This window comes from Alligator sinensis, unplaced genomic scaffold (genome assembly GCF_000455745.1).
Source record: "Alligator sinensis unplaced genomic scaffold, ASM45574v1 scaffold1308_1, whole genome shotgun sequence".
Classification (NCBI taxonomy): domain Eukaryota; kingdom Metazoa; phylum Chordata; order Crocodylia; family Alligatoridae; genus Alligator; species Alligator sinensis.
Genome location: NW_005842416.1, coordinates 824,885 through 840,669, shown reverse-complemented (window position 1 = coordinate 840,669; position 15,785 = coordinate 824,885). Strand labels below are relative to the sequence as shown.

Here is a 15,785-nt window from a genome sequence, read left to right as displayed (position 1 = left end):
TTCCTGCTGGTGTTGTGCTAGCTGAGTAGGAAAAACAAACCTCGTCAACTGCTCTCCAGAATATTCTACCATCTGGTAAAAATGAATCAAGCAATAAATGAGAGGAGGATTTAAACTTCATAACATATTAACTTGATCTTTTGTTGCAAAAAAAAGCTGTTTGTTTCTGCGCAGTAAAAAAAAAAATCCTCATCTGTTCAGACTTTCCTTTATTGGACACAGATGATTATTTAATTTTAGAGACTCTTAGGGAGAAAAGAAGCCTTCAAAGCCAAAAGAATAATATTTATTGCATAATCTATTGAACTTAGATGTAAAATGAATCAAATGTTCTGCATGAGGGTAAGAAAAAATGATCCATTTCAAGCAAATCATTGTAAAAGAGTCTTTGAAAATACTTTAGATGACCCAATCATGGTAAAGTTAACGGTTATATTTCTTTAAGAAATTGACAAGTACTAACAAGAAACACAAAATGGCCCAACTTTTCAAGAATTTGTTAAGACAATATTAGTGACTACTTTCAAGACAGATGGTGGAGCTCAGGTACATTCAAGCATTAAAATGTGAGAGAAGTGCAATGAGAAAATTCTATATTACACGATTCTATATGAAGAACATTGTGTTGTAGTACTACATGCCATGAGGTTACAGATAACTAAATATAATCTATAGTGTCCATCTGGATACTAAGAAGTACAACAATAAAATATGACATATCCTATTACAGGCAAGGAATTAATATAGACAAGGCAAGGCTGACAAGTGTGAAATATAATATAAGGACAGAACTCAAGAAAACTACTGAAACTACATAAGATTCAAGTTCAAATATTGTCCAAGATAAATGACTTTCTTGTTAATACTATTATACAATTGTATACTATTAATACAAAACAATTACTATTACAATTAGAATTAATATCTCTGAGTAATATTATTATTTCTAAATTATCCACAACCACTTTTTAAAATGTATGTGAAAACAAACAATATCATATTTCTTGTGTTTTTATTGACACAAAATTTAGTGTCAATTTACTTCTAAATATGATACAGGCAATACATTTTCAGCTTGCCACAGAATTTTATGCTGGCAACAAATAAGTGTTGTTCTAGGAGATGCATAGTAAGAGCTAGAGCTTTTGGCAGTTGATAAAGGGCAACTGAGGATGACATCCACCCAGGAATCTGCTATCTGCAGAGCAGTAGAGGCTTCAAGGAATGCTGTGTCAAAGGTGAAAAAAAAGTGGAGAGATGTGAACTGCACTTCAGGAATGCAGAGAGATGGCAAAGCTAGTTATTGTCAAAGACCCTAATCTAATAGAGAGCTTAACATGTCTGTAACTTGACATTTGCAAGTAGTTCCATTGATCTCAGAAGAACTACTCACAGGGCGCACCTACATGTCACTGGTACATTGATGTTACTACAGCACCATGCTTTAGTACTTCCTTTAGGACTTCAAAAGGAAGTACTAAAGCCCAGCACAGTATGGGTGGTTACTGCACCACGCGTGTGGCACAAGGGTAGATTTTCTTGCTAAGACGCCATAGAGGTGTGCTGTACTCAGGGAGTGTGCCGCTATGGTGACATAGCTGGCAATCACATGTAAACACTGGATCACTACATTACTGTACTGTGGTGTACGGCGCTGTAGCGTGTCGCTACGTCGCCATAGGGGGACATGTAAATGTGCCCACAAACTAATTTTTTCAATTTTGATCCAATATTTTGCCATTGAAAACAAGCAGTTGCCCACTACTCTTCCTCTTGCCTGCACTCCTTTGCATGCATGTGTTATCTCTAAATGCATCCAGCAACTATGGATGAACATACCACCTAGATCAGGGATGGGCAAAATACAGCCTGCAGGATGCATTTGGCCAGTCAAGGGTTTTTACCCAGCCCACGATGGGTCCTTCAGCCCCACTCAGCCCAGGTATGGAGGGGAGCCTGGGCCATAGCATGTGCACCTGGTCCTGCCACCCCCAGGTAGGCAATGGGACTGGGGTAAGCTGCAGCAGCCAGACTCCACTTCCTGGCGGCTCCTTTCAGCTGCTAGTACCACTGTCCAGGCATCCCAGCCCATCTGCCTTCCACCCACCACCAGGGGTACTGGACGGAGGAGGAGGGCATGGTCTCCAAGAAGACCAGCCCATGACCATGCTTGGTCAGGCAGATGGGATGGGACCCAAAGGTGTGCAGGGAGTGGCATCCAGAAGCAGGACAAGCAGGCAGGGCTGGGGGTGGGGCCAGGGCTGGGGCCGGGATAGGAATCACAGGGCAGTGACAACATGGGGCTAGGGCCTGAGGCAGAGCCATGATCTGCTCCCCACATGAAAGATCATGACCAGCCCAACCTGTGAGCAAGGGAGAATGCACACCCATGACCCAGCCCCCAGTGCCCCTACCCCAGCAGAGGCACACGTAGGCAGCCCCAGTGCAACACAGCAACAGAGCATCTGGTCACGATCTATCTGGGCCTATACAGCTACAGTGTACTAAGGCTGCCTGCCCATGCCTGTGCTGGGGTGAGGACAGCAGAGGCCAGGTCACATGCGTTTGCTCTGTCCCCACCTCCCAGGTTGGGCTGGTCACAATCTGTCATGCAGGGAGCAGACTTGTGGCTCTGCCCCAAGCCCCAGCCCTACACTGTCACCACCCAACAATCCTGGTCCTGGCCCTAACCTTGACCCTGACCTCGCCCACCTGTCCCAATTGTGGATGCCACTCCCTGCCTGGCCATGGCCCCATTCCAACCACCTGGCCCAGCATACCCTGCCTGCAGGGGCCACTTAGGGAGTTTTGGGGAGCTGCTGTGGGCTAGGGGTGAGTGGTGCTACCCTGACCCCCAACAGCTCACCAAAACTCCCTTACTGGCCCTCCAGCCCAAATAATTGCCCACCCCTAACCTAGATGTTTCTTCAGTGAACTAGTTAACAAATCTGACCTGTAACTGTCATTATTATATATTCTGAGTTAACATCACACTGAATTAAATTGGTTCCTCCCTTTCAGGACTATAGTTTCAGGCTATCTTCTAAAGGCTTAAATAATACCACAAAGAAGTCTTACATTTTTTCACAGTTATAAAAGCTAAAAGGGAAATCTTTTTATTTAAATGGAAACCTAGACGTCATCATTCAGAGAAAGATTCTAGTCAATTACACTGCTACAATATCATGAAAAATTTGGGTCCCTGGAAGATGCAGATGGTATTTCTGTAACTAAATCTCACAATGTGCTATGCTCCCTCTCCAGTTTCTGCTCACCTTTGATTTTCCTCAATAGAAATGTGAGACAGTAGAAACCACACATTCTTGCTTCATTATAGAGACCTTGCTGCTCTTTGAATCTCTCAGTCTACAATATTTACATGAATTTGCCTCAAGATTTTCCTTTTGGCAGAAGAAACGGTTATTCCTTTCCCTTCAGGGTTGGAGCTGCACCTCATGTGAAATTAACTGCCTTCACTTCACATGTGTTTTCTTAGCTTTTGTCTGCCATCTCAGAATTCATGAAATGAGGGAAGTGTGGCAGATGCCTAGAGAAATCTAAAGAGTAAATACACTTTTGTCACCATACAAACCAAGTATCTTAGTAGTAATGAAATCTAAAGAGTTATTTGCTACTACAAAATTTTAACTAAAATTATCCCCTTCTTCCAGTATACCAAGAGCTCTTCTAAATGTTATCACAGCTAACCTAGAAGACAAAGACCTTTTAGCAATAAGCTGAAGCGGCAAGTCAGATCTCATGACTGACAGCTCTCCTGGCTGTCCTTCTGGCTAGCTCACGAGTAGAACACAAACCTATAGCCAGGGATACTGGACATATATTGAACAGAGAACGTTTGACAAAGTAAGGGCCTGATCTTGATTTGTCTCTAGGGTGTGCGATTCCTCTAGGTACAGACACTCAGCACCTCTTATTATTGGCCCCCAGTTGGTCAAGTTACCATCGTAATAGTCTCTGTTGGCAGTCAACAGCATCTGAGAGCATTTCTTGTGAGAACGATGAGAAATAAAGTAAAAAATTAATTATAGTCATATAAATAGGTTTTTGTGTGTTCATACCAGCAACTTTCATTCTAACAATAGCCAGACTGGGTTACTTTGCTTCCCAATTTACTTCTAACTATATATTCCCCTTTTGGCTCTTCAAACAGGGTAAAGAGAGCAGAATGGCTTCCTCTAGAAGACTCCACACTGCACTGCATCCTTACTTCAGGGACGGCTCAAGGACTGGAAGCAATAAACCAAAAACTTTTGTGCTTGTTTTATCCTAGGTTATTAAAATAGCTCATAAGCAGGAAGCTGCTGAAGCAGTGACTCCAAGTTGTGCTAGAACAGTGTTTTCCAACCTTTTCCATCCCATGGCATACTTACATGAATAAAAAAACATTGCGGCACACCAGACACAGAGCAAGGAGGGAGGAGGGGGGGAGGCACAGCCAGATGCACAGCAGCAGGGGGAGGGTGGCGCAGAGCTTGAATCACTGGCTGGAGCCACACCCCCTGCCTGCTGCTGCTGTGGACAGACAGACAGACGGGGGTGTGGCTCCCCAAAATTCCACAGCTCATCCCTGACAGCACACCAATGTGCCATGGTTGGGAAATGCTGTGCTAGAAGTCCAGAATTCAAAAGACTAGAAGAACTTAAAGACATCTTCCTCCATGCCTCCTCCCAATAAGACTCACACATCCTGAAGAATGTTTCCTAAAGTGCACCCAGCTCAGAATTAGGGCCTCTATATAAAGAAATTATTTCACCCACACAGAAACATATGGGGCAGTAATTATTGAACTCAGACATTCAGAAGTGAAAGTGAAGAAGGTTGTACTCTACTGAAACTGCAAAGGAAAATACCCCTTTTTACTTTTATAGGAAGTCCCTGAGTCAAGACCCTTGTTTTGGCCAAAAGATGAAATGTAAGATGACATTGAACTCAAACACAGGAAAGCCAGACACTGAAATATAAATATTTCCACATTGATGGTCCTTTTATCACAAAATACTGACACCAGTCTATTCTGGGCTTGCTTATAGATTTTAAAGTTTTTTTCTTGAAAAGATATGTAATCCATTCTACTTACACAGCTTATAAACACTTAGGTGATATTCATGACAAAAAAACAAGTAATTTTATTGAACTTTCTTAGAATGACTAAATTCATATTTATAAAAAATAAAATGTTATTTAGAGTAGATACTAAATAGAGATTTTGGGGACCGACACCAATAGCCTATATTTAAGGAGGCATATCAGACGAAACCGATTCCAATTACCAGCTGCATGCAGCTATAGTCTGTTGTGGTAGGAGGGGAGGGGAAAGGGAAGTGGAGTGTTGGGGGGAGATCAATGCCCCCCATGGTGAGGGAGGGGGTAGGGGCAGGCCCTGCCCAGCTGGGGTGGGGCAGGACGCCAGACGGAGCACCAGCTCATTGGGGGAAACCACTCCCACCGCTATGCACACCTGGGAGGGCATGGGGGGGGTCACGTGCCCTCCGGATCTGCATGGAGCAGAGTGGGAGGGCTGCAGCTGCGTAGTGAAGCCAGGGCTGCACCAGGCTCTTCTCAGCAGGGGCTGGGCTCAGGGTGGGCAGTGACGGTGCTGGGAGGGGGGCTATAGAGAGGGTTCCAAACACCCCAAATTTCACCGTAGCCCCCCCCCACTGTAGTCCCACTCCTAGCGCTGCCACAACCCCGGCTCAACCCCCACCTCCCCCAAAACACCAGGATAAGCCAGAGCTGCACTGGGTGGGCAGTGGCACTGGGAGCAGGGCTATGCGAGCTATGGCAAAATTTGGGGTGGCTGCCCCCCCCACCGTAGCCTCCCTCCCAGCATCACCACCACCCACCCAAAGACCAGCCCCCACCAAGAAGAGCCTGGCATAGCCCTAGCTCCAACCCACAGCTGCAGCCTTCCTGCCCGCCCCACCCCACGCAGATCTGGGGGCACATGCCCCCCCATGCCCTCCTGGTTACACGCAGCAGTGGGAGCCACTCCCCCTCAATGAGCTGTGTCTCCGTCCCATGCCCCGTCCCACCCCAACTGGGCAGCACCTGCCCCTGCCCCCTCCCCTCCCCATGGCAGGCATTTTTCTGTCCCCCCTCCCCTTCCACCACAACAGACTTATCAGCTGCACGCAACTCTCGATGCAGCTGGGCTGCGCTCCTCACTACCTGCGTGCTGCACTTCACCTGCACGCGCGCACAGGCATTTATCAGCCAAATTATGGGCCACTTCAGGTCAATTTCTGATACAGCCAATTTTCTTTATATCGGTACCGATCTGATATCAGACCAATGTATCTTTGCACCTCTAGATATCATCATGAAATACAGATTACAACTTTTAATTATATACTGTTTGAGACAACATATTCATGTAACCTTTTTAGAAAAGTTTTATAAATAGGTCAGAACAGGCCATGGACCATATTGGGGGTTCAATCTTATGGGGTTCCCAGAGGCTCCTCTACAGATTAGTAAAGATTACGGAAAACCACTCTACCAACTGAGCACAGGACTCGGTGCTCAGCCTAGAAGATCCCATTAAGCATCTCTGTGATGCTTAGTTTCAGTTCTCAAATTGGATTTGTGTCTCCAGACATAACATCGTTGTAAACAGCACTATATGGAAGTGAGAGATAACAGATTACCTCCCATCAGCCCAATTGTCTCTCTGCAAGTTTATGTAGACAGTGTCAAGCCCTTACCTCTCTCTAAAAGTGCAAAGTTTCAAGAAGTTAAATGAATAGAGGATTGTTTGGAGTGGATTATATCTGGGCAAGGAGAAGGAGTCTGGAGATAAATGCAAGGATGGTGGAGCAGTAGAAACAAAAAGGAAACATTTGGGAGAGAATTTTTTGAAATAGCAAAATAATTCTGTAATTTGGAAGTGGCCTAATCTGATAACAATTTGTGAAAAAAATCACGACAAAACAGATGGAATTGTCATGGCAAAAGTTCTGAACATTGGGCTAAGGAAAAATGTAGAATATATGCTGACTGAAGCCTATTTCCATAGCCTTGAACAAATGTTATATCAAACAACAAGAATGCACTTTTTGTAGAAAACAATTAAATTGAAGCTTCTAGACCAGTGATTTAAACTGAAATTTAAATCAAATTCACCCTGAAATAAAGAGCAAATTAGTTCCATTTACACCAGTGTAGAGCCCATATAGTTACCTGTATGAAGTCCACTGCAAGTTCAGGGTCTTCATTTGAGAATACAGAAGTTACCATCCAGGTAACTTGACAGCTAAACACAAGCATACTCAATGGTTGTGTCTACATGTGCAAATAATCCAGAAGCACTTTACTTTCGAGTACACTACTCAAGAGTAAATTCTCCCAGGGACATGGGAGCAGATTTGCTGCTCCTAGCAGCAGACTGCTCCTGCTCCCTGTGGCCCTGCCACAGACCTCTGCAGCAGCCAGAGCTCTAGGCTCCCTTTGGGTGCTAGCCCAGGGGCCAGGAGACAGCTGCCTCCTGGCAGGGGCTGGGACATTGTTCCCAGACCAAGTTCCACAGTCACAGGACCCAGGCTGGGAGATTCTCCTGGGCTGGGAGACCCTACCATGGAGCTGGGACTGGGAAATAAGGATCTCCGATTCTGGGTCCCGTGACCATGGGGCTCAGGCTGAGAGACAAGGATGTCCCAGCCCAGGCTCTATGACTGTGGGACTCGGGCTGGAAAATAAGAATCTCCCAGCACCAGCTCTACAACTACAGAGCTGGTGCTGGGATATAAGGCTCTCCCAGCCCGGGTCCCACAACCAACTCCTGGGCTTGGACATAAGGATCTCCCACCCCCTGCTGCCCAGAAGCATTTTTGCTCCCAGTCAGGCATCTACACATGCACTACTGCAGAGTAAGTAATCTCTAGTAAATCTGAAACTTTCATTTGCAGGTAGTAAATTTACTCATGATTAGAGTCAATTACTATGCAGTAACCATCTGCACATGTAGACATGGATGTTTACTGCGCAGTAAAGCATCTCGTGTAAGTGTGCCCAGTGTAACCATGAAGGCCGAGTTACTTTATTTAGGATCAAACCCAAAAGGATGGTGTCCCTTTAAGGTCTCCTCTGGTTGGGGTTTGAGCAGAAGGAAGGAGACAACTAGGGCAGGCTGAGAGGAATCAGGTAAATCACCATCCCCTTGTAACCTATTACAGGAAATTATGCATTCCTTTTCCTCCAGACAGAGGCTGTTTCACCCCAGATCAGAAATACCACTCAGGCTCTTTGGCAGCCAGGGAGCAGCCACCATGCATGATTATGTAAACCAGAGAAAAGGTTAAGAGAGGAGAATAGCTGATAGTAGTGCTCAAATAAATGGGAAAAAACAACTCTGAAAGGAAAGACGACCTGTACTGGATGATTTCTGGCGGAGGATTCCCAAATAAGCTAATGAAGTCATGGCCTAAATTAAGCTGCATCTTTTCATCCTCTTTCTTTCTATGTAACCAGAAAATGGTCAACATAGAAGTGTAACTTGGCTAATATGTAATGTCACCAGAACTTCAAAATTTTGTCAGTAATTTTGTATCGGCATGGGCATACAAGACTTTACTAGAAATGCATTTAAGTAATTACATAAGAATCCCCAGCTCTCTTTAATGGATTTTTCTTTACTGTTTACTTAAACCTTTGTCTTGAAATCAAAGTGTAGCTGCAAAAAAAGGGTATGAGGGTTAACATTAAAGGATCCATTAGCAAATCAAGTTATTTTATTGATTTGGATACACTGATCTGTTTAGCTAAATCATCATACTTCATCAATGCTATCCAGGTAATTGCCGTATCCATAATTTATTCATATTTCTGTAGATGTGCACAATCTATTTCAAGAAACACTTTTACATTCAGAACTATCAACCTTTCAGATGATTTGCTATTATCTTTTTATCATTTTCTCGTTAAATCAGAACTAAACTCATTTAATATCAGAACAGAAGAGAAAATTCAAAATGAAAAATCAGATCATACCAAAGTTGTATTTTCTACAGCTTATTAAGCAAATAAAAATTGTTAGAACTACTTTAAGAAAAATCTTTGGGTTATATTCTCCATTGGTGCAACTCCAGTGAACTCAATAAAATTACACTAGAAATAGATTTGGCCCATCATGTCTTATATCTGCAGTACTTAATATTTGTACTGATAATGAACTATTCACTTATGACCTTTACATGAAGTTGCTTTTCTTTTTCAAGCTGTGGTATTATAATTAAGGACATAGTCAAACACTGAAGTACTATTTTCATTGATTAATGTGGGTACTTTGTCTTGGAACAATTAATCCAAGTGGATATGCTAGTTTTCTCTCCTTTTTGACAAACAGCAGTCCTGGGAATCAATAGCCCTCAAAGATTTTTGGTGTTCTTCCTGCTTTCCTGCTCCCAGCCTTTGGATCCAGAGACAAAGATGATATAATATCTCTTATGAATAATAAACTCGAACTAAGATTAGTAAAAACAGAAATCAACTTGGAAAAAATACGCACCAACTCTCTGTTTGGGATATTACAAGTTGGTAATCAATATGCAAAAATACCGTTTACAGGTTTAAAAATTCTAGACTACTTTTTGCCCACTGGTAGATCACCAATCCAGTCCCAAAGCAATCCCTTGCCCACCAATAAAAAATTAGCACATGGAACAAAACAAAGACATAGAAAAAAAAAAAACATCTGCCTGAGGATAGGAAATGCAAACAACATAGGCACAAAGGACACAGCTGCAGTAACAAAAGTATCTTTAAATGAAAACAAGAATGACCAGGTTGCTAGACCTCCCCTGCAGAGGGTTCTTTCCTCTCTAAAAACAAGAGGGACCTAAAGTACAAAGAAGGGGGAATTATTTCAGCTTTGTAAGCCTTGGACATACTAGAAACTATGCATCAAGTTAAAAAATAACAATATTAACAGTCTACAACAATTAAATTTCATTGACTGTTACAACTGAAATTTTAAGGTCCTACTTTTATTACCTAGGCAGTACCAGTAATGTCCCTTCCTGCAAGAATGGTCCAGACAAAAGATAAAAAAGAAGGTCTGATAAAGACAGGAAAAGAAAAGGAAACAAAAGATTTTCTCCTTATAAAATGAATATATACAAAAAATGGAAGACAAAGTTAATATTTCATTTTCCCTCCTGGTTGATGAAATAGCTTCTTTCAAACACCCTAATATAATAATAAAGTTTGATATTTCCAGCAAGCTTGAAGCATTGAATCTGGACTTCATGGAGAATGGAGTCCCCGAATAAAATATTCTAAAGATTGTTCTGTAACGCCAAAGGGAGAAGGTTATAAATAGTACAGAAAACCTAATTTCTAATCTCTATTTTTTTTCACATTGGCTATTTCCCCTAAATAATCTCCAGGTAAAAAAAGAAAGAAATCTTTTGGCATGCAAACATAAAGATGGGCATCTGCTTTCAGCTGACAGACTTTGTCCCAGAGTCTTGAGCAGTTCACAGTCAGACAACTCCATTTTTGGATTAGAATGCTGAACGGTCTAGGCCAGGGCTCTCCAACTGGTAGCCCACAGGCCACATGCTGCTCCTGAGGAATTAAACTGTTTTTTTGCTGGTGCTGCCAGAGTCCCCAGGCTCCCTCGCCTTCCTCCAGCTTTCACTACCTGTCCCTACCCCTGAGGCCAGGGTTACTGTGGGGCTAAGAGGGTCCATGCCCAGAGGGCTAGGAGAAATCTAGGGTCCCATGTGCATCCATTCTGGAGTGGCACACCAGGAGTCACCTCCCACAGTAGGGCAGCAAAGATAGCTGCTGGTGAGGGGAACGGGCCATATGGTATGACATGGCACATGCAAGATGCCTCCATGGCACAGCAAGTGTGCTTGGCAAGGGCCATGTGGTGCACTGGGAGAGGTTCAAATACCATATCAGGAGCCTATGTGGTGTGGCAGAGGGGTCTCTCAGGGCACACCTGAGAGACCCCTCTGAGACATCATGGGCAGCATGAGGTCCATGCAACATGCAGCCTAGAGGCTCCCAGCTTGTCCTCAGTCACTCAGAAGTTGGATAGCCCTGGCCTAGGATATATAGACTGCTATTTTTAAAATAGGAAAGAACTAAGGTTTATTAACCTGATGTGTGTAGAGTTGTCTCTTGGATCACATCCAATTTCCTTGAGTCCTGGGACTCCAGATGGGTATTCTGTCTCATGAGACAGAGACTGACATCCATGGTTAGGATTCATCAATCTGTTCTTTGGTAAAGTAGAACCTCCACTACATTTGTTACCTGGAGCAGATTGGCTCCGTGGACTGGCAATGGGAGAAAGATGCTGGTCTAAATTCAGATCAGATTAGTAGTAACTCATCTTAAAATAGGCCAAGGACTGAACCAATGCAGTGTGGAGACTGAAGTGATGATGATGATGCTCAGTATGTATACATTTTATATCGGCAAATTCTATACAACTATAAATTAATCAATACACCCTTTCATGTTAGGTCAAGACAGAGGGATCTCAGTAGAATCTGTAGTACAGAAACACTGAGCACATTCCAGCTCTAGAGATGTTACTAGTTGAAATATATGGAATATAGCAGGAAACAGAATTAAATTAAGTGTACCTAATTAAGATAGAGGACTTTAGGCTCCACAGCTGCCAGTCTAATACCCAAACTCCAGAAGAACACATTTCCCTTCCAATATAAAATGGAATTGCTTAATTCACTTGTCACTGACAACTTTACTATCAAGGAAGCAAATTAAAATTCTTTGTAGTTCTTGACCATCAGGGTCCTCCTTACAGAATACATGGCAGCAACAACCTGAAAATGAATCTTACCCACAGAATTGCATCGAATTAATATATATGTAAGCATACAGATGAAGGTCCCTTGGATGTGGCATTGCTAAGAGTAAGGAATTTCTAGATAGTTGATAGGATCTTTTTGGATCCTCTCCCAAATATGTTTGGAATAATTCCATAAGATTGTTTAAACAGTCAAGATGATTAAAAGGATTTTTGAACCAAACTCTGCAGAAAGAATGTGAAACATCTGTATAGATCTCAAGCACAGAAGGCCTGCAAGTTTGTCAGAAGAACACAGTTTCTGCAAAACTGAAATTTTCCACTGCAAAAATTCTCAGATGGTGCACCTACACATGCACTAATGTGCCTTTTCTAATGTGCATTAAATTTAGTACCTCCAATGTGAAGTACTAAATTAATGTGCAGTAATGCATTTGCATACTTTTTGGGGGATGCTTCATGCACAGTACACTATTTTACTGAACATTACCATAATGTCACAGTTTTTTAAATGACACTTTAATGCACAGTAAAATGGTCTACTGTGCATTAAGGTGCACATGTAGATTGCCCAGTTTTACTGAAAATTTTCAATTTTCCACCAGTTCAGTCTGAAGTATTATATTTTGCTAAAGTGATCAAACATATTTTAGTACAATTCAATTAAATAAAACACTAACTTGGCTTTCCTTATTAATGCACTGCCACCTGGGATTTGTCTTGTGGACCCTACTCTCTCTATACGCTAACCTTCTGGAAGGTCTCAGTCTCCCAAAGTGCAATGCCGATTCCCCTCTACCCAAGCTCTGCAAGGTACATAATGAAATTATGATGGCAGAGTGCATAACAGGAAAGGCAATCTGGCTCACAGAAGAATGGCTTCCATAAAATAAAGTGCTATAGTAGTAAAAAAAAAAAAAAGAGTAGTTTGTTGTTAAAAAGGTTTAAGATGAAGCATTTGTATCATTTAATAAAAAACACAATGAAACATTTTGATGCTGAGAATGCCGAAATGCATGGTGATTAAAAATCTCTCAAAACACAATATTTTAGCATTTCCAAATCAATGTTTTGGAGGGATTTATGTTTCATGACAAAATTTCACATTTCAACATTTTGCCCAAATTTGGCACAAGCAAACATTGATGTTAACATTTTTTAAATGTCATACAGTTCTAATTCCAGACTCATTAATTCTTTTGTGAATCTAATATGATTTCTCTCGTAATATGGGAGGTTTTAAAATAATGATTCTGCAAAATCCATGGGACATGCTCCAAAGATCTCTCAAAGAATTCATCAACTTTAAAGGACAAAAAAATTAAATATTCAGCCTGTGTCAAATAGCTGCTTATGAGAAGTTCTCCCAAACACAATTAGCTGAAGAAAGTCTTGAGCCGTATCTTGAAAGATGAAGTTCACAAAGCTGACAGAGGCTCAAGCTTATCAGAAAACCAAGCTTGTAGGCACCAACGACTTTCAAGAGCTAGATAAATTAATCAAAAGAATTCAGCCTGCCATTCTAGTTAAGCCTTGCATGCATGCTCATGGGGATATTCAAGAAGTAATCATTTAAGAGTTTTTCAAGGTATTCATTAGCTATTTTATCCAAAGCAGATTATGGAGCAGCATTGCTCTGAACTGGAAGGAACAAGTTCTCTGTTGACTAATGTAGAGTTCACTGAGGATATAGCACTCTATGATCTTTGAGAGAAAGATGGAAATAGATGCAAGAAATTTACCTCATGTTGAAGGTTTTATTTTATCAACATTTGGAGCATCCTGATATAATGCAACGTTTCCTCAACCGAGTACACAGGAAATAGAGTGGTCCTGTTCTCAGAGCAGCAAGTCCTGCATTGAAATGCCTGGCACCTGCAAACACTGAGCACACGCAGCACATTAAGGCCTCTATGAAGTAATATATGCTGAAACATCTACATTCACTGGGAAGTTCAGACATGAATACTACCTGGATGGCAAATAAAGCCTGGGAATAAGGCACTGGGGGGAAAAAAAAGGAGGTGTTAAAAATCCCAATCGTTGCTATTGCCTGTCAATGGAAGAATTTAGATTTAGGACCTCTAAGAGCAAGGAGATAGGATTATGCTTTTGTCACATAAGAATTAACAGATGGTATAAAAAGGAGAAGCTTTAAGTATTCAAGACTAGGTATGTGGGAAATGTGTGCAAAAAGAGAATTCTGCAATTTAGTCCAATCATACTCTCCTGGACGTGCCAGTGGCATGCCGCTGCTACTTGTGGGTCAGCAGGATCAGCTGTGAGGGGACCCTTGCCAAGGTCGCTGAATGTCCACTGCGGGGACAAGTGCCCCCTCCCAACTCAAGAGGCACCAGTTGCCAATGTTATAAAGCCTTATGGAACCTGCCTCAAATCCCACAAAGCCTTGCATTGTAGCTGATGGATTGTATCTTTAATCATAAATAATCTGAATCAGGAAGAACTGTATCTTTCATCATTTTATACAAATGAAAGAAAACACCAGTAATTACACTTCAGATACAATTACAATTTTCAGATCGTTCATTTCCTTACAATACATCTCTTTAAGAAAAATAGCTGACAAGGCAAGAGTCCAACTTAATTCATTCTGTACCATGCCTGCAAAATTATAAATTTTAGCTATAGGAACTTAATAGCATGTCTTGTTTTAGCTTTAATAGAAATTGGGCAGCTCACTCCCTACAGGGATCACACAAGATGTGCCCCTATATGTTTGCTAATACTTGTGTTGTTGTGGTTCATTTACCTCTTCAGAAGAGATTGCAGAATGTATTTAGACCACTGCTGCAAAAAGAACTACAAAAAGGCTCACAAATACAAAAACAGGTAGTGACAAACAATCATTCGGCTCAGCACTAACATAAAGGAATGCTGCATCAAGGAAATTACAAATGACATCCAGCTTATTAGTGTGCTTTCCTACTACTTAGCAGCCAGAGGCAGATACACCAAGACATGCAATTTTTGTTGACGATGCCAAACTTGCTCAGTACCAGTCACAGAATCACAAGGAAAATACCAAATGTTTAGTTGTAAATCAATAAAAAGAAACATTCAGCATTGCTTACCTGATTTTCTTCATGGGAAACCCTCATCTGCTCTTTAAGAACTGACATTCTCGCTGCTTCTTCTTTCCTCAAAACTCTTTCCTTTTTTAGCTCAGGACTCCAGAAAGTTTTGATGCTGTTCATGGAAGATCCCAGCTTGCTGTCCTTGATGTCCAGTTCTTTTCTGAGAAGATCATTCTCCCTTTGTAGTTCCTTAAGTTGAGCCTGTAGATCTAGCATCGTACTGTCCCTAACCTGTCTCAGCATAGAAGGAACCTGATGATGGTGATGATGTGAAGATGTAGTCAGACCTCCATGCTGATCAGTATAAGAAAGTACATCTGTGTGGGAAAGACCAGCTGAAGCAATATTAGGACTGCTCCCCATAGCTGTGACACGACCACCATACACAGCTCGATTGGTAGCCCTTCCAAGAGTCATTGTGCCCTTTGGGAAAGTAGTAGAAGCTACACCTTCATGATCACTCAGATACATCGGTCCAGATGTTGCATAGGCTGCATTAAGGGACTGTATGTTCTCCATTGATAGTGTCTTACCTGTTCCTCCTCCTCCCCCACTGTTTGTCCGTCTATGGCCCAAACGAGGAGATCTTGGCAGACGAGGAGACCTGGAGGGACTGCCTTCCAAGTTACTGATTGTTCTTGCACTTCCATACATTTTTCTTCTACTTTGAGGTACTATTTAATAAGAAATTAGTAATGCTAAGATTGGATATTGAATCTAAAATACCAGCTAATAATGTTGGCAAATGGATTCACTGCATTCTTCCACAAGGCAAAAATTGATGATTCTTCCAAATCAAAGATCTGGGGGGGAAAAAAGAGAAGTAATTTTTTTTTTCCTACATCAAAAAGTATCTTTACAGTAAGTGATTGAAATGAATCAGAAA

At 41.9% G+C, this 15,785-nt stretch overlaps 1 protein-coding gene across 1 annotated transcript in view; it reads right to left on the bottom strand.

The window, feature by feature from the left end:
* Window positions 1-15,577, bottom strand: part of LOC102387461 (ERC protein 2) — a 500,449-nt gene extending 484,872 nt beyond the window's left edge. The window contains exon 1 of the mRNA XM_025211594.1: window positions 14,897-15,577. Within this exon, the coding sequence (XP_025067379.1) occupies window positions 14,897-15,553 (657 nt within the window). The 5' untranslated portion in view covers window positions 15,554-15,577. The remainder of the gene's footprint in view (window positions 1-14,896) is intronic.
* Window positions 15,578-15,785: the final 208 nt, after the last annotated feature.